This window comes from Echinops telfairi, unplaced genomic scaffold (genome assembly GCF_000313985.2).
Source record: "Echinops telfairi isolate 266 unplaced genomic scaffold, ASM31398v2 ScPeMD7_5805;HRSCAF=6673, whole genome shotgun sequence".
NCBI lineage: Eukaryota > Metazoa > Chordata > Mammalia > Afrosoricida > Tenrecidae > Echinops > Echinops telfairi.
Window position 1 is genome coordinate 2,545,892 of NW_022109704.1, and position 21,049 is coordinate 2,566,940.

At 40.9% G+C, this 21,049-nt stretch overlaps 2 protein-coding genes across 6 annotated transcripts in view; both read left to right on the top strand.

The window, feature by feature from the left end:
• Nucleotides 1-14,890, top strand: part of ARNT (aryl hydrocarbon receptor nuclear translocator) — a 90,663-nt gene extending 75,773 nt beyond the window's left edge. For 2 of the 4 annotated variants that reach the window (XM_045295655.1, XM_045295657.1), the window contains 8 exons: nucleotides 5,665-5,775; nucleotides 5,929-6,001; nucleotides 6,121-6,244; nucleotides 6,438-6,540; nucleotides 6,924-7,071; nucleotides 11,239-11,401; nucleotides 11,845-12,011; nucleotides 12,933-14,890. In XM_045295655.1, coding sequence (XP_045151590.1) covers nucleotides 5,665-5,775; nucleotides 5,929-6,001; nucleotides 6,121-6,244; nucleotides 6,438-6,540; nucleotides 6,924-7,071; nucleotides 11,239-11,401; nucleotides 11,845-12,011; nucleotides 12,933-13,022 — 979 coding nt within the window. In that variant the 3' untranslated portion in view covers nucleotides 13,023-14,890. The remainder of the gene's footprint in view (nucleotides 1-5,664; nucleotides 5,776-5,928; nucleotides 6,002-6,120; nucleotides 6,245-6,437; nucleotides 6,541-6,923; nucleotides 7,072-11,238; nucleotides 11,402-11,844; nucleotides 12,012-12,932) is intronic. The other 2 variants (XM_045295656.1, XM_045295659.1) reach the window with 1 other exon arrangement.
• A 1,156-nt stretch (nucleotides 14,891-16,046) lies between these two features.
• Nucleotides 16,047-21,049, top strand: part of CTSK (cathepsin K) — a 16,910-nt gene continuing 11,907 nt past the window's right edge. The window contains exons 1-5 of one of the 2 annotated variants that reach the window (XM_045295667.1): nucleotides 16,048-16,434; nucleotides 17,661-17,789; nucleotides 18,315-18,435; nucleotides 19,994-20,116; nucleotides 20,204-20,359. In XM_045295667.1, the coding sequence (XP_045151602.1) occupies nucleotides 18,316-18,435; nucleotides 19,994-20,116; nucleotides 20,204-20,359 (399 nt within the window). In that variant the 5' untranslated portion in view covers nucleotides 16,048-16,434; nucleotides 17,661-17,789; nucleotide 18,315. Of the gene's footprint in view, nucleotides 16,435-17,660; nucleotides 17,790-18,314; nucleotides 18,436-19,993; nucleotides 20,117-20,203; nucleotides 20,360-21,049 lie in introns of both variants that reach the window. The other variant, XM_004716598.4, reaches the window with a different exon arrangement.

Consider the following 21,049-nt stretch of genomic DNA (forward strand, 5'->3'; position numbering starts at 1 on the left):
TCAGTTACCTTGCCCTTGGTCACTCCCTACCAATCCTCCCATCCCCTCCCTGCCACTGGTTTTGAACCACTCGTTGTTCCCTTGTCCCTGGGCTGGCCAACACCTCCTCCTTTCCTACCTCCCACACTCTCATGTCCCTCCGGCACCGTTGGTCTGGTTATTTTCTTCTCACATTGTTTGTCTAGCCTATCTTATCCAAGTGGACCTGCAGATATATTAATATGTGCATAAAATTGGGGATGGCTTTGACAGCACCATCGTGGCACATAAGAACATGGTGACAACAGCAGCAACACCGACATGCTAACAAACAAAAAAGCCGCTGACATACAAAATTTAAAAGAAGAGAAAAAACAAAACAAAAAGACAGGAAAAAAAAAAAAAAAAGCCTGTTAGTAGTTCAAGGTCTGTTTGTTGACCTTTAGGAGTGTTTTCCGGACAAGTCTGATGGGGTGCCACGTCCTGGTCCCAAAGTCTATCCTTCATACTCCCTTAGGACCTCCTTGTTCTGCTTCACCTGCCGCTCCATTGCACGCCCCCAGTGTTTTGCCTCAGTGTGGTAGGGTCAGCTCAGTCATACATCCCATACTGTGTATCCAGTGCTGTCCCGTATAGGGCCATGGGTCAGTGCAGGACGTCGCATCTCACCATGGGGCTTGCTGTATGGTCCTCACTGTACATTGGGCCCTCCGAGCCGGGCTATCGTCCTCTGAGCTTGGTGGACCCAGGTGTGCTCCGCTCCGTTCTTCCTCCTTCCTTTGCTTCAGCTTCCTTCTAGGTGTGGTGTGGTAGGTCAGTTCTTTTCCCACACCAGACAATCTATTTTCATTTTCTGTGGTACTCCCTTCCATGGTGGAATCATAATCGATTTTGTGTTGTCCTTTTTGACAATGAATGCCACATCCTTCTTGATTTTGTTACTCTCAGCATAGTAAATCATAACATTTTCTCATTGAAATGGCTAGTACCAGTCCATTTCCATTCACTAATCCCTAGGATATTGATCCTTATGCATTCCATTTCATTTTGACCACTTCTGTTTTCCTAGATTCATACATTCACACATTCCAAGTTCTGCTCATTAGCAGATTTTTGCAGCTGTTTGTCCTTACCTTGTGCCTCATCAGCAAATGACGATCTCAAAGGCTCCATTCCCCCAAGCTTTACCTCACTCACATGACCATGGTCAACTCCACTCCAAGAAATTCGCTTCTCCTTAGTCTCATTTTGAGTGCCCTCAAACTTGTTCTCAGACCATGCTCTACTTCCATTCATTAGTATGGCCTTTAGTATCTGACATTGTTTCAAAGCTATGCATAAGGTTTTCAGCGGCTCATTCCTCTGAAGTGGGGAGCCAAGTTCTTCTTGGGTTTTTGTTCTTATCTGTAAGCTCCATGGAAACCTGTTCACTTTGGGTGACCCTGTTTGCATTTGAAATACCACTGATATAGGCTCCAGCATCATAGCCACATAAAGCCACCACAGTACAACAGACAGACAAGTGGTGGTGTAAAAATGACTTCCCTAATTTTGTGTAATTTTTTTCTACTCTAACTTGATTAATTTTTAGTATTTATTTTTAATAAATAGTCTTCATAGAAAACTTGGAGAGTGTTCAAAACAATACAGTGTTTGTTAATGCTTCCATATACTTTTAGTTTTTTCCTATACAAATTTTGATCAATGGATATATATGTACATTCATTTGAGCATATTACAGAAAACAAATTAAGAAAAAAGTTTGAAATGTCACTATCTTTTAGAATATTATTCTGAAATGTGTATATTCTGGCTGAGCTTCAAAGATTTCTCAGTTGAATCTGTATCAGCCATCTGCTTACACTCAATGCTTGTTTACATATGCACTGTCTGGTAGTAAGGGTTTACAGTTGCAGGTAGGAAACTCTCTTAGGACCTGTTACTTAACTGAGAAAGGCAGGTCCTGTGTTACAGAAGCTAGAGATGATTTTCCAGAAAGGGAAAGCTTAAAAGTATATAGATTATTTCTCTCAATTTCATAGATCGAGAGAGCTGCAGTAGCAGCAGGAGCAACATGAATAGATTGTCCCTGTGCTGGAACGCCTTTATAGTCAGAGGTTCAGGTCTCCTGTTTTGAGCAACCTTTTAGTGGCTGGTTGGTTGCCTTTGGAAGGTTTATATGAGAGGTATGGTCTCCCCAGCTTGTTGGAAGTACTATTAGTGTTTGGCTCAAGCAATCAAAATAATAGCATCTTATATATTTAAGGAATTAAAGCGATTCTGTAGAACTCTTTTCTTTAGCCAGGTAGACACATTTACCATATGAAGAATTAGTTCCTTCAAAATAAAAGAGCAAATCCTTAGACTTTAGTTTCCTTCAAACATATAGTTAGCAGTATGTATATCAGACTTGCTTGCATTTTGAAAGTCAAGAAGTAGAAGTGATTTTATCAGTAACGTTGTGAGCTCAAACCCTCTAAGAAGCTCTGGTGGGGTGGGGTGGTAAGCACTGTATTGCTAACTAGAAAGTTGGCAGTTCAAACTCATTCCTTGAGAGAAAGGTGAGGCTATCTGTTCCTATAAAGATTCCCAGCCTCAAAAACTCACCAGGGCAGTTCTGCTCTGCTCTGCAGGGCTGCTATATATCAGTATTGGCTTAGTAGCATTGAGGGTTTTTTTTGTCCTCATTATGAAGAGGATGGGGGAAGTAGTGAAGGCAGATGAAAGAATTGCCAAATGGCATTTGTGCCCTGCCCTTCTCCAGATGTTGCTACAACAGATGCCATAAATTGATAACTCTCCTTGTTGTTTTCTTACTACTTCACTGATCCCTGGAGATAGAAGGTCATCTTAAAAGTCAACTTTAGATATTAAGCTAGCTATTAAACTATGCATCTAATAGATAATAGATATTAGATCCCACAAGTTCCCTTTGTCTAGGTATTTGGTAATTCTAAGATACAGACAGGCCCCAGGATGGCCATCTTTTGTTTGCCTTTTACTGGACTTCAAACTGGTTCTGTTATGGCCAATGAAGTGAAACAGGAGCAAATCTGAGTTTTCACAGTTTGAGTGATTCTTCACAATAAACAGAATAGGATAAATTATGGGTCAAATCCCTGGAATGAGAGACTTTGAAGAACCCTTTCAGGCACTGGATAGATGAGATTGATTATTGGAAAGCTGTGGATTATTGGAAGGCTGTGGAAGATTCACACACATTCAAAGTGGTAGGCTCCCATCTTTGATTAAAGCGCTCTTGGGGCATCACTAGTTTTGCACCCCTGCTTTGATGTTATGTAAATTTGTCCTCACTTTGAAATGATTGAATCAGCCATTACTTACAATAAATTCTTCATCACAGTCATCTTTATTTGCTACATGGGCAGCTTAGAGCTTTTTCTTGCAGTGAAAAAGGCTAAATAAGAACTATATGCAAGGGATGCCATACAAGGCAGAGACACACTATTTGTGGGTCTCTACAGCAACAAGGACAATGGCAATTTTGCTAGCGACAGCTTTGATGATGTGGGAAAGGATAAAGGGCTAGATGCCTTTTAGAGTACTGAGGAGGAGGACCAGGGGAAAATGTCAAGTATTTCCCCCTGTGGAGCCACCATAGATCAACCAGAAGTGGATCACTACATCATATATAATCATGTCCAAGTGAGCCTATGTGCTCATCCTCTTTCCTGTGATGGTGGAACTGGAGGAGGAGGAGACAGATTCCTTGCTCTTCTCCATGAAAGAACACATCATCAGTCACCATCATCAGTCACAAAAACTTGCCAGACAGAAACTATGAAGACTGGGGAATAGGCAAGCTCATCGTTACTGACTAAGCTGGAATCACCTGCCCTTTCCTAATCCTGTTTCTACTTATTCTTTTTTCTTTTTCCTTATTCTTTCATATGTAGAAGTAATAAAATATTCTACCTTTCAGCTCTTAAGGAAAAAAAAATCCATGTGCATCAGTTCTAAGTGACCTACAAATTCTCAAAGACACAGAAGCAGATCTCATTTATAATCCAGGGACTGCCTATACATATAGCTTCTACCTTCAGAATATCCATCAGAAATACTTTATTACCAACAATTAGTCCAGAGGACTAGTAGACCACACAAACTTTAGTCTCCACAACCCTGAGACCAGAAGAACTGATGGTACCCAGTTACCACTACCAAGCCCTTTGAAACGGATTGTATTTCTATTAGAGGTCCTCCTATTAGAGTACCTATGTAGGTGGGTCAAAGCTCAGAATCATAAAAAAGACAAGGTTTATTGGTCTGATAGAGACTGGTAGTGGTGAAGTCTATGGCTCTTGGTCATCAAGCATCAATTTTGTAAGCTCAATTTTCAGCCAAACAATAGATCTACAAGGTGACCACTCAGCTTTTTGAGATCACAAGGATAGGGTTTTCCCCAGAGACAGAAGTTCAGAAGGCACAAAGCAATTAGTAAAGTAGGAAGAATTAAAACTGGAAACACTGGGAAGAAGTGAGATGAAGAATGTTACATTTTGTAATCAGTGATAAGAACTATTGATTGGAAAACTTGGTTTGCTTTGTAAAACCTTCACCCAATTCACAATAAACGCTTTTAAAAATTCATTACCAAAATGGCCTAAATGGTTAAGCATTGCCTGCTAACTAAAAGGTTGACCAAAAAAAAAACAAACAAAAAGGTTGACAGAACCCAGCCAGCTGCTCCTTGGGAGAAAAACCTACTGATCTACTTCTGTGATGACAATAGTCAAAAAAAACCTTATGAGGTGGTTCTGCTATGTCACGTGGGTCAATATGAGTTAAAAACCGCTTGACAGCATTTAACAAAATATCTGAGCACCAAAAGGGAATTGTAAAAGTAATCAGAGATCAACCCATATTGATTACATTATGTGATAGAGGTTAAAAGTTCATGGAAATCTGCTATTATCTTTTAATTTCATCTGTCCATGAACTTTTGGAAGCCCCTGGTACACCCTAATAGCATAGTCAGTTGTGTGTTAGGCTGCTAACCGCAAGGTCATCAGTTGGAAAGCACTAGCCACTCACTCCCTGGGAGAAAGACAAGGCCAACTCCTGACAAGAGTTCACAGTCCTGGAAACCCACTGGGGCAGTTCTACTCTGCCCAGTAGGGTCATTGTGAGTCAGCATCAAATTGATGTGTTTTGTTTTGTTTTATTTTTTCTAGAGAGCTTACAAAGTCACATATAATAAAAACTTAGAATTATCTTTGTGGAGCACAGTTATTACTTTCAGTGGCTTAAAATCTCCTGGGAAAACTTTCTGTGGTTAATTAATGTGTTGGCAGGTATTCTAAGTTTATGTCCTCAGGTAACCCACATTTACAAAGTTATATCAACTGTTGAACAATTTATCCCTCAAAGTTTCCCTGTTCTAATCCTTAGTTCTGTATCTGTTTCCCTCCCTTTCTTTCCTTCTCCCCCTCTTCAGTGCATATGTGCATAGGTATTACCTGCCCCCCCCCCCAACTTTGTATTAAATACCCAGAGCTGTTAGAACCTAAACAGGATGAACCCTTGGGCTGAAACTGAGGTCATGAGTTACTTGTGTGATTGATTTTTAAAGGGGGATTTTATTAGTGATTATTTTATAGAACTTTATGTACAAACAGGGTCAGATTCTTTTTTTTTTTTTTTTTTTGTCCTCTCTTTTCCCAGGAACTCTAACCAGGAACCACGACCTACACTTTCCAGCACAATTCAGAGGCCACAGCTAGTTCCCACAGCTAATTTACCTTTAGAGATGAGCTCAGGACAGCTGGCACCCAGGTGAGAGAGAGTGAGAATCATTATTGGATAAGTCACTAGCTCGCGGTAGCTGGCTGGAGTCCCATTTTTGTTTGTTTTTTAAAGTATCCCCAGATTCTTTCATAAAATCACCTTTTTGCCACTTTCTCTCTTTAACTGACTTGTAACTTATAGGCAACAGCAACAGCAAACAGAACTGGAAGTGGTCCCAGGAAGAGATGGACTGGGCAGCTACACTCATCCCCAGGTGTGTTTGTTTTCTTCTCTGAAGTGCCCATTAAGAGTATATGAATCTATGTAAGGTTTAGGGTTTAGGATTATCCTATTAAGGCCTTCATGGTTATGTTTTATCATTGCATTCTACAGGTTTCAGTTCAGCCTGTGATAACCACTGGGCCAGAACACAGCAAACCCCTGGAGAAGTCAGATGGTCTATTTGCCCCAAATAGAGATCCAAGATTTTCAGAAATCTATTCGAACATCAATGCAGGTATGGGTCTTCCTCAATTCTCTTGTAAGTTCTCGTTTGAATATCTTATTGATGGTCCGGCTGCTGCCCAGCCAGTAATTTTCCAACATATTTCCACTTAATCATAATACCTCATAAATAAATAGGAACTTGCTGGAACTAATAACTACAGCCCCTTGACTGGCCCTCCCCCCCGACTCCTTTTGGTCCACAGATCAGAATAAAGGCATCTCTTCCAACAATGTCCCTGCCACCCAACAGCTATTCTCCCAGGGCAGCACATTCCCTCCTAACCCCCGGCCGACAGAGAACTTCAGGTGAGCCCCATATGTGTGTGCTGCTTTACAAGGCCCTGAGGGATTCAGTTGATGAATCCAAGTTACATTCTTCGTTGACTTTCTCTGATGATTTCAGATAAAGCAGTGGAACTTATAGGGCCTAGGCTGATGCAAGCTGCTTTTCTTCTTCTCTTGCTTTGCACCTTTCCCATTGCCTTGTTCCAGGTTGCAGTTCTGTTTGTCTTGGTCAGTGTGTGACTGTCAGTCTTCCTTGTTTTTTCCCCAAATGCCATGATCAAGCTTTTCTTAACTCCAGGGAAGTCAAGGGGACCTAGAGATAATACTATATTATCTTTTGGCTCCTAGCTGTTAGGATAAACCAACCTTTTAATCCTTTTACTCGGCTATTTGTTCACTCCTAGGAATAGTGGTCTGGCCCCTCCTGTCACCATAGTCCAGCCATCAGCATCTGCAGGGCAAATATTGGCCCAGATTTCTCGCCACTCCAATCCCACCCAAGGAGCAACCCCAACTTGGAACCCTAGCACTCGCCCAGGCTTTTCAGCCCAGGTAAATCACCTCATTTGGCTATTCTCCTACATTATGTTTTGTGTTTTTTGTCAGTCTCAGATATCTTTGCTCTAAATTCCTCTCCATTCATTCAGTTACCTTCTTTGTTAGAGCAGATTAAAAATTGTAAAGTATACTCCAAAACCAAACTCACTGCCATTGAGTTATTTCCAATGGGACACAGTAGAACTGCCCTATGGATTTTAGACTCTGTAAAATCTTTACAGAAGCAGAAAGGCTCATCTTTCTCCCGTGGATTAGCTAGTGAAATTGAACTGCTGACCTTGTAATTAGCAGCCCCAGGTGTCGTAATCCATTAGGATTTACTTACCCTCTTTACATCAGAATTGCCAAATGATTTTCAGGCCTTTACCCCTTCAAATAAGTTCTAGGAAGTTTGTACTTTGTGATACAGGAATAAAGGAGATAATTTAATTCTAATTTACATATAGTAATGTATATGTACCCCAAAAATTTACTGAAGAGTTCTTAAATATGATCTATTTTAAATATGATAAAATATAATGCAAATAGTCTTTCATATATGAACATAAGTGATAAGGTATTGCTACAAAATATGGAAATCTTTATTAAACAAAAATATCAAAATGTAAAGCTACAGTTTTTTGGCATGTCCTTCATTTAGGTCTATGTTTCTTTTAAAAACTTGATTGGCGGGGAGGAGACGAGCCATTCAGGGTGCCATGTAGCAACGATGAAAAATACAACTCCTCTAGTTCCTAAATGCTTCCTCCGCCCCCCACTATCATGATCCGAATTCTACTTTTTAAGTCTGGCTAGAACAGAAGATGTACAAATAGGAACTGGAAAAACAGGGAATCCAGGTCGGATGATCCCTTCAGGACCAGTGGTGATACTGGGAGGGTAGAGGGAGAGTGGGTTGGAAAGAGGGAACCGATTACAAGGATCTACATGTGACCTCCTCTCTGGAGGACGGATGACAGAAAAGTGGGTGAAGGGAGATGTTGGACAGGGCAAGATATGACAAAATATTAATTTATAAATTATCAAGGGCTCATGAGGGAGGAGGGAGCGGGGAGGGAGGGGAAAATGAGGACCTAATGCCAGGGGCTAAGTGGAGAGCAAATGTTTTGAGAATGATGAGGGCAATGAATGTACAAATGTACTTTACACAATTCATGTATGTATGGATTGTGATAAGAGTTGTACAAACCCCTAATAAAACGATTAAAAAAATCTTGATTAGAATGGTTTTATTGACATTCACATACACATCACACAATTCAATGGTTTAAATATGTTAAAAAGAGTTGTACAATCATTACCACAATCAATTTTAGAACATTTTGTTCAATTTTATACTCATTATTACTAGCTTCCCATTTTCCCCATCATTAACCCTAAGAAACTGCTCAGTCTAGCTACTGTCTCTATAAATTTACCTATCTGGAATTTCATATAAAGATAGAAAAAATGAAAAAACTCACAATAACAAAATAAAACAGAAAAATCTCAATCAATAACAGGAAATAATAACTAGAACAAATTTAAAATGGCTCAAAAAAGAGAACAAATTATTAGATGTTAAAATCTAACCTAACTACATCTGCATTAATTTACTTTCCAGTGCACATATCTGATAGCAAGGCAATTTGTGTGGGGATGCTGACAATGGATTTGGGGCTTTCACTCTCACACATAGCCTTCTGCAAACCAAGTGCTCAGAATTTAAACTCTAATACAGTTCCTTCCCTGGTCTTGGATTGTATTAGGCTTATGTAATTCTGAAGTGATTGTGAGTTAAATTGCTAACCACAAGGTCAACAGTTTGAAACCATCAGCTGTTTTGTGGGGAGAAAAGGCTTTCTAGTCCCATAAAGAGTTACAGTCTCCGAAACCCTCAGGGACAGTTCTACCCTGTCCTGTAGGGTCACTATGACCAGGATTCTGGGTGGAGGGAGGCTTTGAGTTGGAGAAGAGTCCCAGTCACATTCTCCTGATTAAAAATCATCTTCACAGTATCCTACTATGATAGTGCTACCTTAATGCTATTTCTTACAAGCACATGGCTGATTACTATGCAGGCCGGCAGCCCTATCTATAGGAGCAGGCATGTTGCTATTATTCTCCCTGCTCAGAGGACAGTCGACTCCCTTCTGCCTTCCCCCAGCACTGGTGTTAGGTTGCTTCCCTAATGAACTCAGGGACATCTAGGTTAGGACACTGCCCAACTTGTTATGTATGTGGTTGTTTAGCTAGGGGGGCGGTTTGCATGTCCCGAGAGACTATATAAATTGATGAAAGAACACATTCATTTTCTCTCTCAATCCTGACCCCATGGAGGAGGTGAGCACACTATATTCTTTGTCTCTTTTATTTCTTCTTAATTATACAACCATGCCTTAGAAACCCAATCAGTTGTGGGAGGCAGGCTTCCTCTCACACCTTGTAAGCATTCTTTGAGTTTGGGGAACAAAAATGCTGCAGGGTGGATGGCATAAAGTTTCCCCAAGAAATTAATTTAGAACAGCCCTTCAAACTTTGGAGAATGAGCAGCTCCATTATTGTGATAGGAAAAAATCCCATGGCATAATTTTTCTTGCCTTTTTCTCACCAGTGCTATTTTTGAGTTTCTTTAAAAGTTCTTCCTAATAAGCCCTTGTAGTTATCCTGTGCCCTTCAAGAAAATCCATCAAGATGACTCCCTTGGGATCAAGAAAAAGATTTCCTGTAACCTTCTGAACTGACTTCCTTCTCCGCTTTGACTTAAACTAGCCCAATAGATCCCCTCGTTGTTTTAATTGGTTCTTGCTCTCTGGATCATATTGGTAAATCCAAAATTCATCCCTGGTTATGATTCACTTCATTAAATTAACTTTGATCTTGCTTAAAAGATGAATGGAAACGTCAGCTCTTTGAGTTAGCTGATAATTGCATAAAGGTTTTTTTGCACTCATTGAGCCCAAAGTTTGTTGAGGCCAAGATGTGTACTTAAGATTACAAATGCTAAGCATGTAAGATCCCACTTTCAGCAGTGATGACTCTGGTCTTCTTCCACCAGCTTCTGGCCTTTACAGTTTTCTCATTCGTCAAGGTTGACATTGTCCCTCTGTGGGTTCTTAGATGTCTTCCCAACCTTTCTTAAAGCACTCAGTCCATCCTAAAACTGTTGTTTTATGTGGGGTACCACTCGTATAAACTTCTTGCAAAGCTTCAGTGATTTGGGAAAAAGTCTACTTGAATTTTGTTAAACATTTTTTCCCCCATGATACAAAGGTATTCTAAGCACCCCAATGAGACTAAAACACGTAATTTACTGAAGGAACTTTTCCTAATAGTGCTTTTTAACTAACCCTCATCAATACACATTTATGTTGTGCAAATATTTTACATAAAAATGCCAAAATCAAAAGCAGACTTTGAATTGCTATCCAGTATATCAATTATATTAAAATATATATAAGAAAATAAGAACTGAAATGATTTATCAAAAAATGTTAATCATGGTCCACTGATAGTGAAGTTAGGTATGATTCTTATTTTTTAAAATTTGTCCTTTCCAAATAATCCTTACTCTTACGGTAAAATTTTTTTTCTTTTTTAAAAGATGTTGGTAGGAACAAACCAAAGCAATGCAGACTAAATAATAAAATGATACAAATGTTTTCCCTTACATATAATATTCTGCCATTTTGAGTGCCATAAAGTTTTTATGTAACTTTATAAAATACTTATCTTTACTTCTCATAACCTTAAATGTGTGGTTTTATTAATCCTGTAGTCTTTAATTTTTGTACTTTATCACAACTCCCTAAAAAAAGTATTCTATAAATAAAAGAGGAACAAATAATAAGAATAAATAAAATTTAAATTAAAAAAAGTCACAGAATTAAAAACTCTGTCAGATGTAAATAAACATTGTTTCAATGGCTTTAAAAGGAGGAAAAGTAAAAATGAAACTGATTCAGATTATTTTGAAGTACACAAACTAGTTTCAAACATAGGGGGGAAAAAGTAGTGTCAAGGAGATACGGAGTTAGTAAAAAGAACTAGGCTAAGAAAATAAGTGATGAACTTGATTCCAAAGTTTATACCAAATTGACAGAGGGGTTGACTCTGTTGGGAATGGTGTGTGCCATCGTGGTAATATATTATTTGCTGATTCCAATCCCTTCTCTCCTTTAGCAGGTGACTTCCCAAGCTACAGCCAAGACTCGGTCTCCTCAATTTACTGTGGGCAACTTTCAGACTCCATCCTCTTTTAGCCCCATGTCCCTCCCTGGCGCTCCTACTACATCACCTGGTGCTGCTGCTTACCCCAGCCTCACAAACCATGGATCCAACTTTGGTGAGTTCAGATCAGAAGATGGGTAAAAGGAAGATTATAAAAAGAATGTGGTAGTTAACATTGTTTATCTATGTCCTGGATGCACAAACCTATTTGTAGGGTAATGCACATGTATTTTCTGGAGGGTGGCAGTCTATTTGTAATTGAAGACCTACTCATGTGAAAACCATTTCAGTACATATATCCAAATGCATGTAAGTTACTATAAATTTAATAAGATGCAAACTAAATATAAATGAACATTGCCCTCTTTGGAAAGACTACTTAGAGAAGAAAGGGAAATTTGAGAGTGAGTTTAAAATAGAAGAGGTTATTAATTGGCAGAGAGACGGACAGAAGGTATTCTAGTTAAGTTAATGGCTTGCATGTAGTTGTATACTAGTTTCTCATATCCAGTGGAGTTAATCGATTGAAATTGTCATTCCTCTTTGTGGTATTTCTAGCTCCTGAGACTGGACAGACTGCAGTACAATTCCAGACACGGACAGCAGAGGGTGTGGGTGTCTGGCCACAGTGGCAGGGCCAGCAGTCTCATCATCGTTCAAGTTCTAGTGAGCAACATGTTCAACAGCCATCAACACAGCAACCTGGGCAGCCTGAAGTCTTCCAGGTGAGCGGGAGAAACTTAGACTCTGGGAGGAAAAGGGTCAGGGCGGAAAGGCGGATAAGGAAGCATGCGTAGATTGAGGGGTTTGGTCTAGATCAGTGGTTCTCAACCTCCCTAATGCTGCGGCCCTTTAATACAGGTCCTCATGTGGGGCTCCCCACCCATAAAATTATTTTCATTGCTACTTCATAACTGTAATTTTGCTACTGTTATGAATCAGGTGACCCTTATGAAAGGGTGGTTCGACCCCCAAAAGGGTCGCAACCCACAGGTTGAGAACTGCTGGTCTAGATAGTGTCAGAGAAGACAGAAGGAACCTGTAGAGATAAATGCCACTAATTGAAAAAATTATGAACTTAGTGTGCTACGTGACCTTTAACCAGACCAGGCAAAGCTAGTGATTTGATTCAAGCACCACACAAAGATGCCAGAGGAAATGATTTTAACCCTTTCAAGAGCCACATCCCCACACCAGAGTAGCCCTGGATAGAAAATTGGTAGAACCCAGGGTAAAAAATCTGAAATACAACATAACTGCTTATAGCTGTAAAGATTAATTTGCATAAGCCCTGGGGGTCTTGTAAGGGTAAAAAGAGGAATATTAAGCAGACAGAGGCTAAAGGATGTTTGAAAGAAGGCAGTACTTTCTGTTTCCATAGGAGGTTATATGAAATATGGCAAGCAAATTTCAAAATACTGAAGACTGAAAAAAAAGGAACCTGTGGAAATATAGGAGGAGACAAAGAAGGGACTAGGAAAAGACCTGTGATCTAAAGGAGTGTTGGAGCTACTGGGAATAGGAGAGTTCAGGACAGCAGGAACTCTGGGCATCAGGAGCTGTGGTGCTCTGGGAGTGTTGGAATGAGCATCATACCTCCAGGGATCCAGTTGTGCGACTCAAATGTACTCTTTTTCTCTCGTTAGGAGATGTTGTCCATGCTGGGAGACCAGAGCAACAGCTACAACAATGAAGAATTTCCTGATTTAACTATGTTTCCCTCCTTTTCAGAATAGAACTATTGGGGTGAGGATAAGGGGTGGGGGGGAGAAATCACTATTTGTTTTAATAAGCAAATCTTTCTGTAAACAGAATAAAAGTTCCTTTCCCTTCCCTTCCCTCACCCCTAATGTGTACCCCTTTCCCCTCTGGCTTTCTCCTAGCCTTCCTGCCTCTCTAAGATAACATTTATAAATGGAATGGAATGAGGGCCCAAGGCTTTTGGAGCCCTTAAAAAAATTGAGGTTAGACAAGGTTAAAAATGCCTTTTTAAATGTCTCTTGACCAGAGATTGTGCCGAAATGGTTTGTGCCAGGGTCAAGGGGCAGGTGAGAGAGATCTGACGTCGACTTTGTGTCTTGGATACTACGGCATGTTTTTGCAAAGAAATTCTGAATGGGATGGAGAAGAGAAAGGCCCTCATATTTGAGGACTGTGAAATATGGTAGGTATATGTGGGGTTTAGGAAATGAGCATAGGCGCTTTCTGCTGCCTGTGAGCAATTCCTCTGGAAAAGAAACTTGTGAATAGGGGTGGAGAGAGAGAGAAGAGTGAGTGAGTGAGTGAGTGAGTGAGTGAGTGAGTGAGTGAGTGAGTTTCTTCCTTTTCTCCTATTAGGGAGTTATGCAAAATTTGTCCCAGAGTTTGTGTTTCTGTGTGTTTTTCAAAGAGTCCTAGGAATTAAATCTTACAGGTATTTCCTCTTAGTGTTGCAGCCAAAGAATATTTAAATAAATGTCTTTGCTGCACTTACCCAGATAATATGCAACTGTGAGCAAATGTATAAAGTCTTCTGTTGATAAGGTTGGTCTCTTGTCAAACATATTTAATGATAAGGCTGGGTCATTCCTGCTATGGTGCTCTCACCTGATATGAAAGATCTGCAAATATGGTAGAAATGGGCTGGCAAGATAAACACTTTAAGAAACCCCAGGCTTGGCCATAAAGACAATGCTGCATTTTCTGTCAGAATCACATATGATGTGTATTCTGTAGAAATTATTTCTGCATGGAAACTCAATTTTTTGGATTAACAGTCTGAGCAAAAATCACACTGTTGGGGTATACACCAAATACCAAGCCCTTTTGCAAAGTAGCTTCTTTCATCCCATCCTCGGTGTTAGTCTGGCAAGAAACGGGGATTCTCTCCTACACTAAAGCTCTTTCCTCGACTCTCTCCAGTCTGGAGATTGGATGTTGCTCTAGAGGGCAAGTGCAGTAATCCCATGTGTTTGATGGGACCTGGACTCCCATCCCAACAGGGTCACTATAGCCATATAAATGCAGATACAGGTTATTCCTTTCACTCTTTACCTTCCTCAGGTAAAAATCGTGTAACCGCCTTAAAAAAAATTGATTCAGGCCAGTATCTTGTATGCAAGACTGATAATAAGGAGAAGACATTAAATGTAGCCATAGGGGACTAAGGAGCACAGATGGCCTTGGAGAGGCTAAGGGAATGCCATTTATTGATATCCTTCCTTTTTGTCTCCAATCTGGTGCCAGATAATGGAGTAGAAAAGGGGACGATTTATTTTTTTATTCTATGTGCACACATACAGTATACATATATATTTATACCACAGTTTTAAGAAACAAAAAGTTGAGTTTCCAATGGAATCCTTGTTTTGTAATAATCGACTTTTTAAATGTGATCAAGACTATAATATTGTACAGTTATTATAGGGCTTTGGGGGGGAAGGGTGGGAGAAGATACTCTGGGGGTTTTGTTTCTGCTTTTCCTTCAGGGTTTTATTTTTGATTGTTTTGTTGTTTTCTTGTTGGCCATTTCTGTACTGCTGGCATCTGTGCTGAGCTTTACAGGGGCAAAAATAATGACATGTAGCAAAGATTTTAAAACAAAATATTTTTTCCTTTTGTAAAATTTCTTGTGTTGTGTTATCTTGATTGCGGCTTACCATTTCTTTACAGTTCCTAAGCAGACATCCGCATATAGACAGATGCCTTACTTGAGCTCCACACATGCAAAAATAAAGCACAGGGTGACTGTAATTTCAGGAATCAGACATCACAGGGTTCTGATGGTTCATCACTCCTCCCCTCCGTTGTCCTCCTGATCATGACACATCTGGGTAAAATCATAAAACCAGAAACTGACACTTGGACTAAAAGGGGCCTCAGGACCTTGTCCACATCCCTGGGAGAGGGGAAAGAGACCACTAGGCATATCTGGACTAAAAGGCGTTAATGCCCACTGCCGTCAAGTCAGACTCATAGTGACCCTAAAGCTTCTGATGTTCATGGGAACACACAGCCTCATCTGTGGATGGCTGGTGGGTTTGAACCATGGACCTTGCAATTAGTGACTCAATACTGTGCTACCAGTGCTCTTCAGAGGAGTTAGGGAAAGTTAAGCTGCTTAGGTCTGGGCCTGGTTTCCCTGTAGGATCATGTAATTCGTTAACTAATCGTGCAAACCATAAGCATAATGCTATATTCCTGAGGGTCTGTGCAGCTGAGCTAATAATGGAATCTAGGGCCCCAAATGTATTATATTTTCAATCCCCAGGGCCTGAGTTTTCCTTCCCCCATATCTGTTTACGGAAGAAAGTGGAATCTGGAGTGTGGTTTGGGGACTGAGTTAGACTCTCATGATCTGTCACATGCCTGGATGTTGGAAGCATTTAGGGAAGCTCATGTGACTGGACCCAGGTTGGGAATTTTAATAATCGAGGCCAAAAATGTTCAGTAGGCATTCCACCATCTGCGTGTTAACCATGAAGAAGAGTCACGTGAGCCCATCCGTGCTCATGGTATTGATTTAGTATTGTCATCGAAAACCAGGAGTGCTGTTCGCCTTGCTGTCAGAGCTGAGTCCACCCAGGCTTCCGGACTGTGTGTCCTTCCTCAGCAAAAACAGTCACGCTATTCCCCTGCCTGGAAGCAGTAATAATTTCTAGCCAACAATCATAAGTGACTCAGAAGCCTACCACTGCCCTAACATGACTCCTTCCCCGGCTTTTATGTGTATTTCCTTACTCTTAGGATGTAGATTTAGGCACAATTTTTAAGGTGTGAAGGTTTCAAAGTTGGGGAGGTTGATAACAAGAAAATGATATTAAAAGAGAAAGATGGGGCAAACAAATGTGTCCTTTCATTTCCTCACCAATGAGAAGGTAAACTTAGGCCAACTTAAATGTGTATTGAGGTCTGCTGTTAAATACAGTCAGTGGGATGAAGATTTAGCTGACCTCCACCCCTACGCAAATCTCCTCCTTCCTTCCCTCTTGCTAACCCCTCACCAAGGCGTTTCTGTCCCCGCCTCCCTCCCCTATCCAAAGTTTCCAGTGGATTACTAGCGCTGACTTCCGCAATCCTGATGGAATAAATCTAGCACCCTTACTCACCCGTCCACATTATCCGCACTTCCCTGCCGAAACAGCACAAAGAACAGATCCCCATCAGCAGGTAATATTTTTAACTTCCCAAATCTTTCAGCTTCTTATTCTCCATTTTAGGAATATTAGGGATGTCGTGACTTGGGGATCAGTTTGAACTTTTCCCGGTGGGTGAAAACAGAGACGATCTCTCTGGGCATTGCTTGGCTCTGTAAAATCTGCCAGGGAATATGGAGTATTCCTACATGAACGCATGCATGATTATTAGTAAAAGGAAAGTGATACAGTGACTCTTTCACCCTGGCCTTCAAGAATTGCCCTTATGCATTGCTTTCTGATTTGGCCAAAAGGAACCAAAAGGGTTAACTCGCTTATGAGGCGGGAGGAACGCCAAGCTTCCTACCCTGACTGCACAGAGCCGCCAACAACACCCAGCATCCATTGTTCTGCTGGACGATGTGAAAAAACCACATTTAAAATGATGCAAGCCGTAAGACTACTGATTGTACATTGGTCTTAAAAATGGAGGACATGTGATTAAGAAAAGCCACTGAAAGAAATAGTGAAGGAAGAATAAAGGCGGTTGATTTAGTGGTCATAAAATAATGTTTCTCAATCTTAGACTTTTCTAACTGACTGGTTCTCAGTCTTTCCGTACTGAAAGACCACCACACGTTTTTGGTTCCTGGCAAAAAAAGACAGGAAAATCTCCCTGCCCACAGCAGCTGGTTGAGATTAGGGCAACTTCCTGCCTAAAGAGGAGGGGGAAGAGAAAAAGAGGAAGAAATACCGAGAGTGATGTGACAATAAACATTTCATAGAGAACAGGAAATACTGTCTGCCGTGCCAATAATCTCTTCTGGCAAGATCCGGAGAAGGAGACTAACAGATTTCAGCATTTAGTTAAGGAAAAGAAGAATGGATGCCTTGAATAAATGGTCAGGAAGCAAAACGTAGCTGGAAATCTTTTCAGTGGATTCTCCAGCTCTCCTCTTACCTCTTCCTTACCCTGTCCATAGACCCCAAGCGTGCTGGGGACGTTGGAGAAGATAGGTGCCAGGTCCATTCTGATTGTCCAGTTTCTGCCGTGTGTGTGTGTGGGTGTACAGAGTAGTTAGTTATTCCAGTACCAGCAGATAGAGGGATTATAAGGAGTACTTGTAGGCCACAGAGAACCTCAGTTTTGACTACACTATTCAAGCTGTCCAGGAGGCAACAGCACAGGGCAACGCAAAACACAGCCGAAGGGTGAAGGTGTCTTCTGTTTTTCCCATTCTATCCTGTACTTTGTTTTAGGAGGTTTTTAAGGACCACCCTGCCAACTGTACTGGGGGGGATCCTTAAGAGGATAGACCTGAGGAGGTGGATAGTCTCCCACAGACCTTGGAGCTTAGACTTGAGACCCCAAAGATTTTTGTGGATAAGGTAAGTATGGGGCCCACACTGGGTCCTGGATATGATGGGAGATTCGTTTGATTTTTCAGGGACTGCAAACTGTGTTTCTCCCCACTAATAGTCTGGACCCTTCTCTAGTCAGGACTGGATGGTACGAAGGCCACACTCAATCTCTGCCTTCTTTCTGGTGTTCATACAAGTTAAGTGTTGGTTGGTCCTTCAAAATTCCTAGAACCAGATATGCCAGTACTCTGTCAAGACGCAGGTCCCTCCTGTCTTTGTTTTAGCATATGAAAATCACTCGGTTCTGTCTACATTCCTTGAGTCTAGTTTTTCCCTTGTCATTGAGAGGAAGGGGTAGGTTCCTGAATTCCTAGAATTATTGTGTGTATATGTAGTTTTCTAGTGAAAAGGACGTTTCATCGACTTCTCAACGGAGGCTATATAGCTCCCCAAGGGTTCATAGTCACCTGACTGAGAGCCTGGCTCCAGTTCTGACCTCATCCCAAGACAAAGTGTGAGCCTCTTTCCTCCCCCATTGTCCCCTTCCCCCAGGATGTGGGGGCTCAAGGTTCTACTGCTGCCCATGGTGAGTTTTGCTCTGTACCCTGAGGAGACCCTGGACACCCAATGGGAGCTTTGGAAGAAGACCTACGGGAAGCAGTATAATAGCAAGGTGCTCGGGGACCTGGAGGGGAGGGAGCATGGCCAAACACTGGACCTGGGACTTCTCAAATCCTTCACTAGCTGCCAGACTCCTTTCTTCAGTCTAAATGCATTGAACCACTCAACCATGCTAGCATGCCCTGGTTCCTTTTAACATAACAGTTTTCATTTCTGTACCTAACTCACCATCAAGCTGTCTTATACATTTGCTAACCTACCTTGCTCTTTAGGGAGTCTTCTCAGAATGATGCTTTTGTCTCATAGGCACTTTTTCTTCCCATCTCCCCCAGAGACTTGCACACCATTGCATGTAGTTTACATATTCTACTTTTTTTAAGTTACATTAAGAAATCATGATATTTTGGGAGAAAATATAGCACATCGAAGTTCTTATTTAATAATTTCTATATGTACTATTCAGTGACCTTAGTTACACTATTCATAATGTATCTGAATATTCATTATTTCCATTATAGTTCTATTTCCACTAACCTAGCCGGCTGCCCCCACCCTTACCCCCTTCTTTTTGGCATAGAGTGTTTGACTGTTAGGTCTCAGATGTTTGTTTAGAAAAGCATGATATTCACAGATTAGATATTATTCAACCTCTGGGAGTGGTTTGAGTTCCAAGTTTAAAAGGTATCCCAAGGCAGTAGTCTGTGAGGGTCCTTCAATCTGTCATTGCAATAAGTTTGGCCTGTTTTAGGAACTTGAGGATGTTTCTACATTCTCTTCCCTCCCACCCCCTTCATTTTGTCCAGAGCTATCAATTATGTCCCTGGTCAGAACAGATGCTAGTGGCAGCTGGGGACCATATAGTTCTTCTGGTCTCAAAATAGGTGAGGCCATGGATTATGCAGGCAATCCTATAGACTAGTTTCTAGATACATAGAGACCAATAGTTGTACTTTAGATTGCTACTCATAAGCTTTTAAGACTTCACAGCCTACTCAACAAACTAGGATGTAGAGTATTAGTTTTACATATGACAGCTGACCAAATTGCTCATCCTCCCCTTCTCCCGTTCCCCACTCTGGGCTCAAATCCTTAGTCAACCAATCCCTTGAGATATTTGGTTATGTCTAGAACAGCGGTTCTGAATCTGGGGGTCGAAGGACCCTTTCATAGGGGTTTCTGGATTCATAACAGTAGCAAAATGACAGTGATGAAGTAGCAACAAAAACAATTTTATGGTTGGGGTGGGAAGGACCCTTTCACAGGGGTTTCTGGATTCATAACAGTAGCAAAATGACAGTGATGAAGTAGCAACAAAAACAATTTTATGGTTGGGGTGGGGGGGTCCCCACAACATGAGGAACTATATGAAAGGGTCACAGCATTAGGAAGGTTTGAGAGCCACTGGTCTAGGAAGTGTCCATTACTGTGTCCCTTATGTGCTTTATTTTATTTAGAGATACATACTTCTTTTTATATACTCTTAATTCCATGGTCAGTTCCCCAACTTGATTGTAGTTTCTCTGTTGTGAGGTTTTGTCCCTTCCCCCTAAAACTTTTACAATTTTATATGAGACACAGCCTGTGCCAGTACTGACTGTCCTTTGGTTTAGGTGGATGAAAGCTCTCGGCGTTTAATTTGGGAAAAGAACTTGAAGTATATCTCCACCCACAACCTTGAGGCCTCTCTTGGTGTTCACACATATGAACTGGCCATGAACCACTTGGGGGACATGGTGAGTTGAATCTCAGCTCTTGGCCCACCTGCTCTGTTTGCATTATTTTCCTGCTCATGATTGGCCTCTTTGCCCTCTTTTTCCTAGACCAGTGAAGAAGTGGTTCAGAAGATGACAGGACTGAAAGTTCCCCCCTCTAATTTCCGTAATAATGACACCCTCTATGTTCCAGACTGGGAGGGCAGAGCTCCAGACTCTGTTGACTATCGAAAGAAGGGATATGTCACTCCTGTCAAAGACCAGGTACCGTCCATTCTTCTGCAGCTGGATATGTAATCTTGCAAGACTTCTTCCTCTTTCTACTTCTTTGTTTATGAAATAGGAGGGCACCAGGAATTAAGGAATTAAAAGGCAAAAGCACATTTTTTCATGCCAAGCGAATATAGACTAATCTGTTAGCACCTGATTCAGAATATTTAGGTTGTTTCTGGTTTTTCGTTATTAAAAATAGTGATGCAGTGATGAATTAACCTGTGCATATAATTTTTGTGCACATATACAAATATGCATGCCAAATCCTAAAATTGGAATTGCTAGGTTACAAAGAATGTCTTCCAAAAATGATTTTATAATCTTAAAATCTTACCAATTTAAGAATGACAGTTTTCCAAGAACATCAACAATGAATTATATCAATAAGTTGTTAGGTTTGATTTAACAGTTCTTCAACAAACAAGTCCCCTCCTGCCCAGAACTTAGCAGGTACAGTGCTAGGCAATAAATTGTAAGAAAATGAAAATATAACTTGTGTCCTCCAGAAATTCTCTTAAGACTAATCTTTAAAAAGTTAACAGGATAGAAATACCTACAGTCTGGTGGGGACTGAGCATGATAGTGGGACAGGAGGAGAATCAATGGAAACAGAGGAAAGAGCTGGGAGGCAAAGGGTATTTATAGAGGTCTAGATAAAGATATGTACTTATGCAAATATAT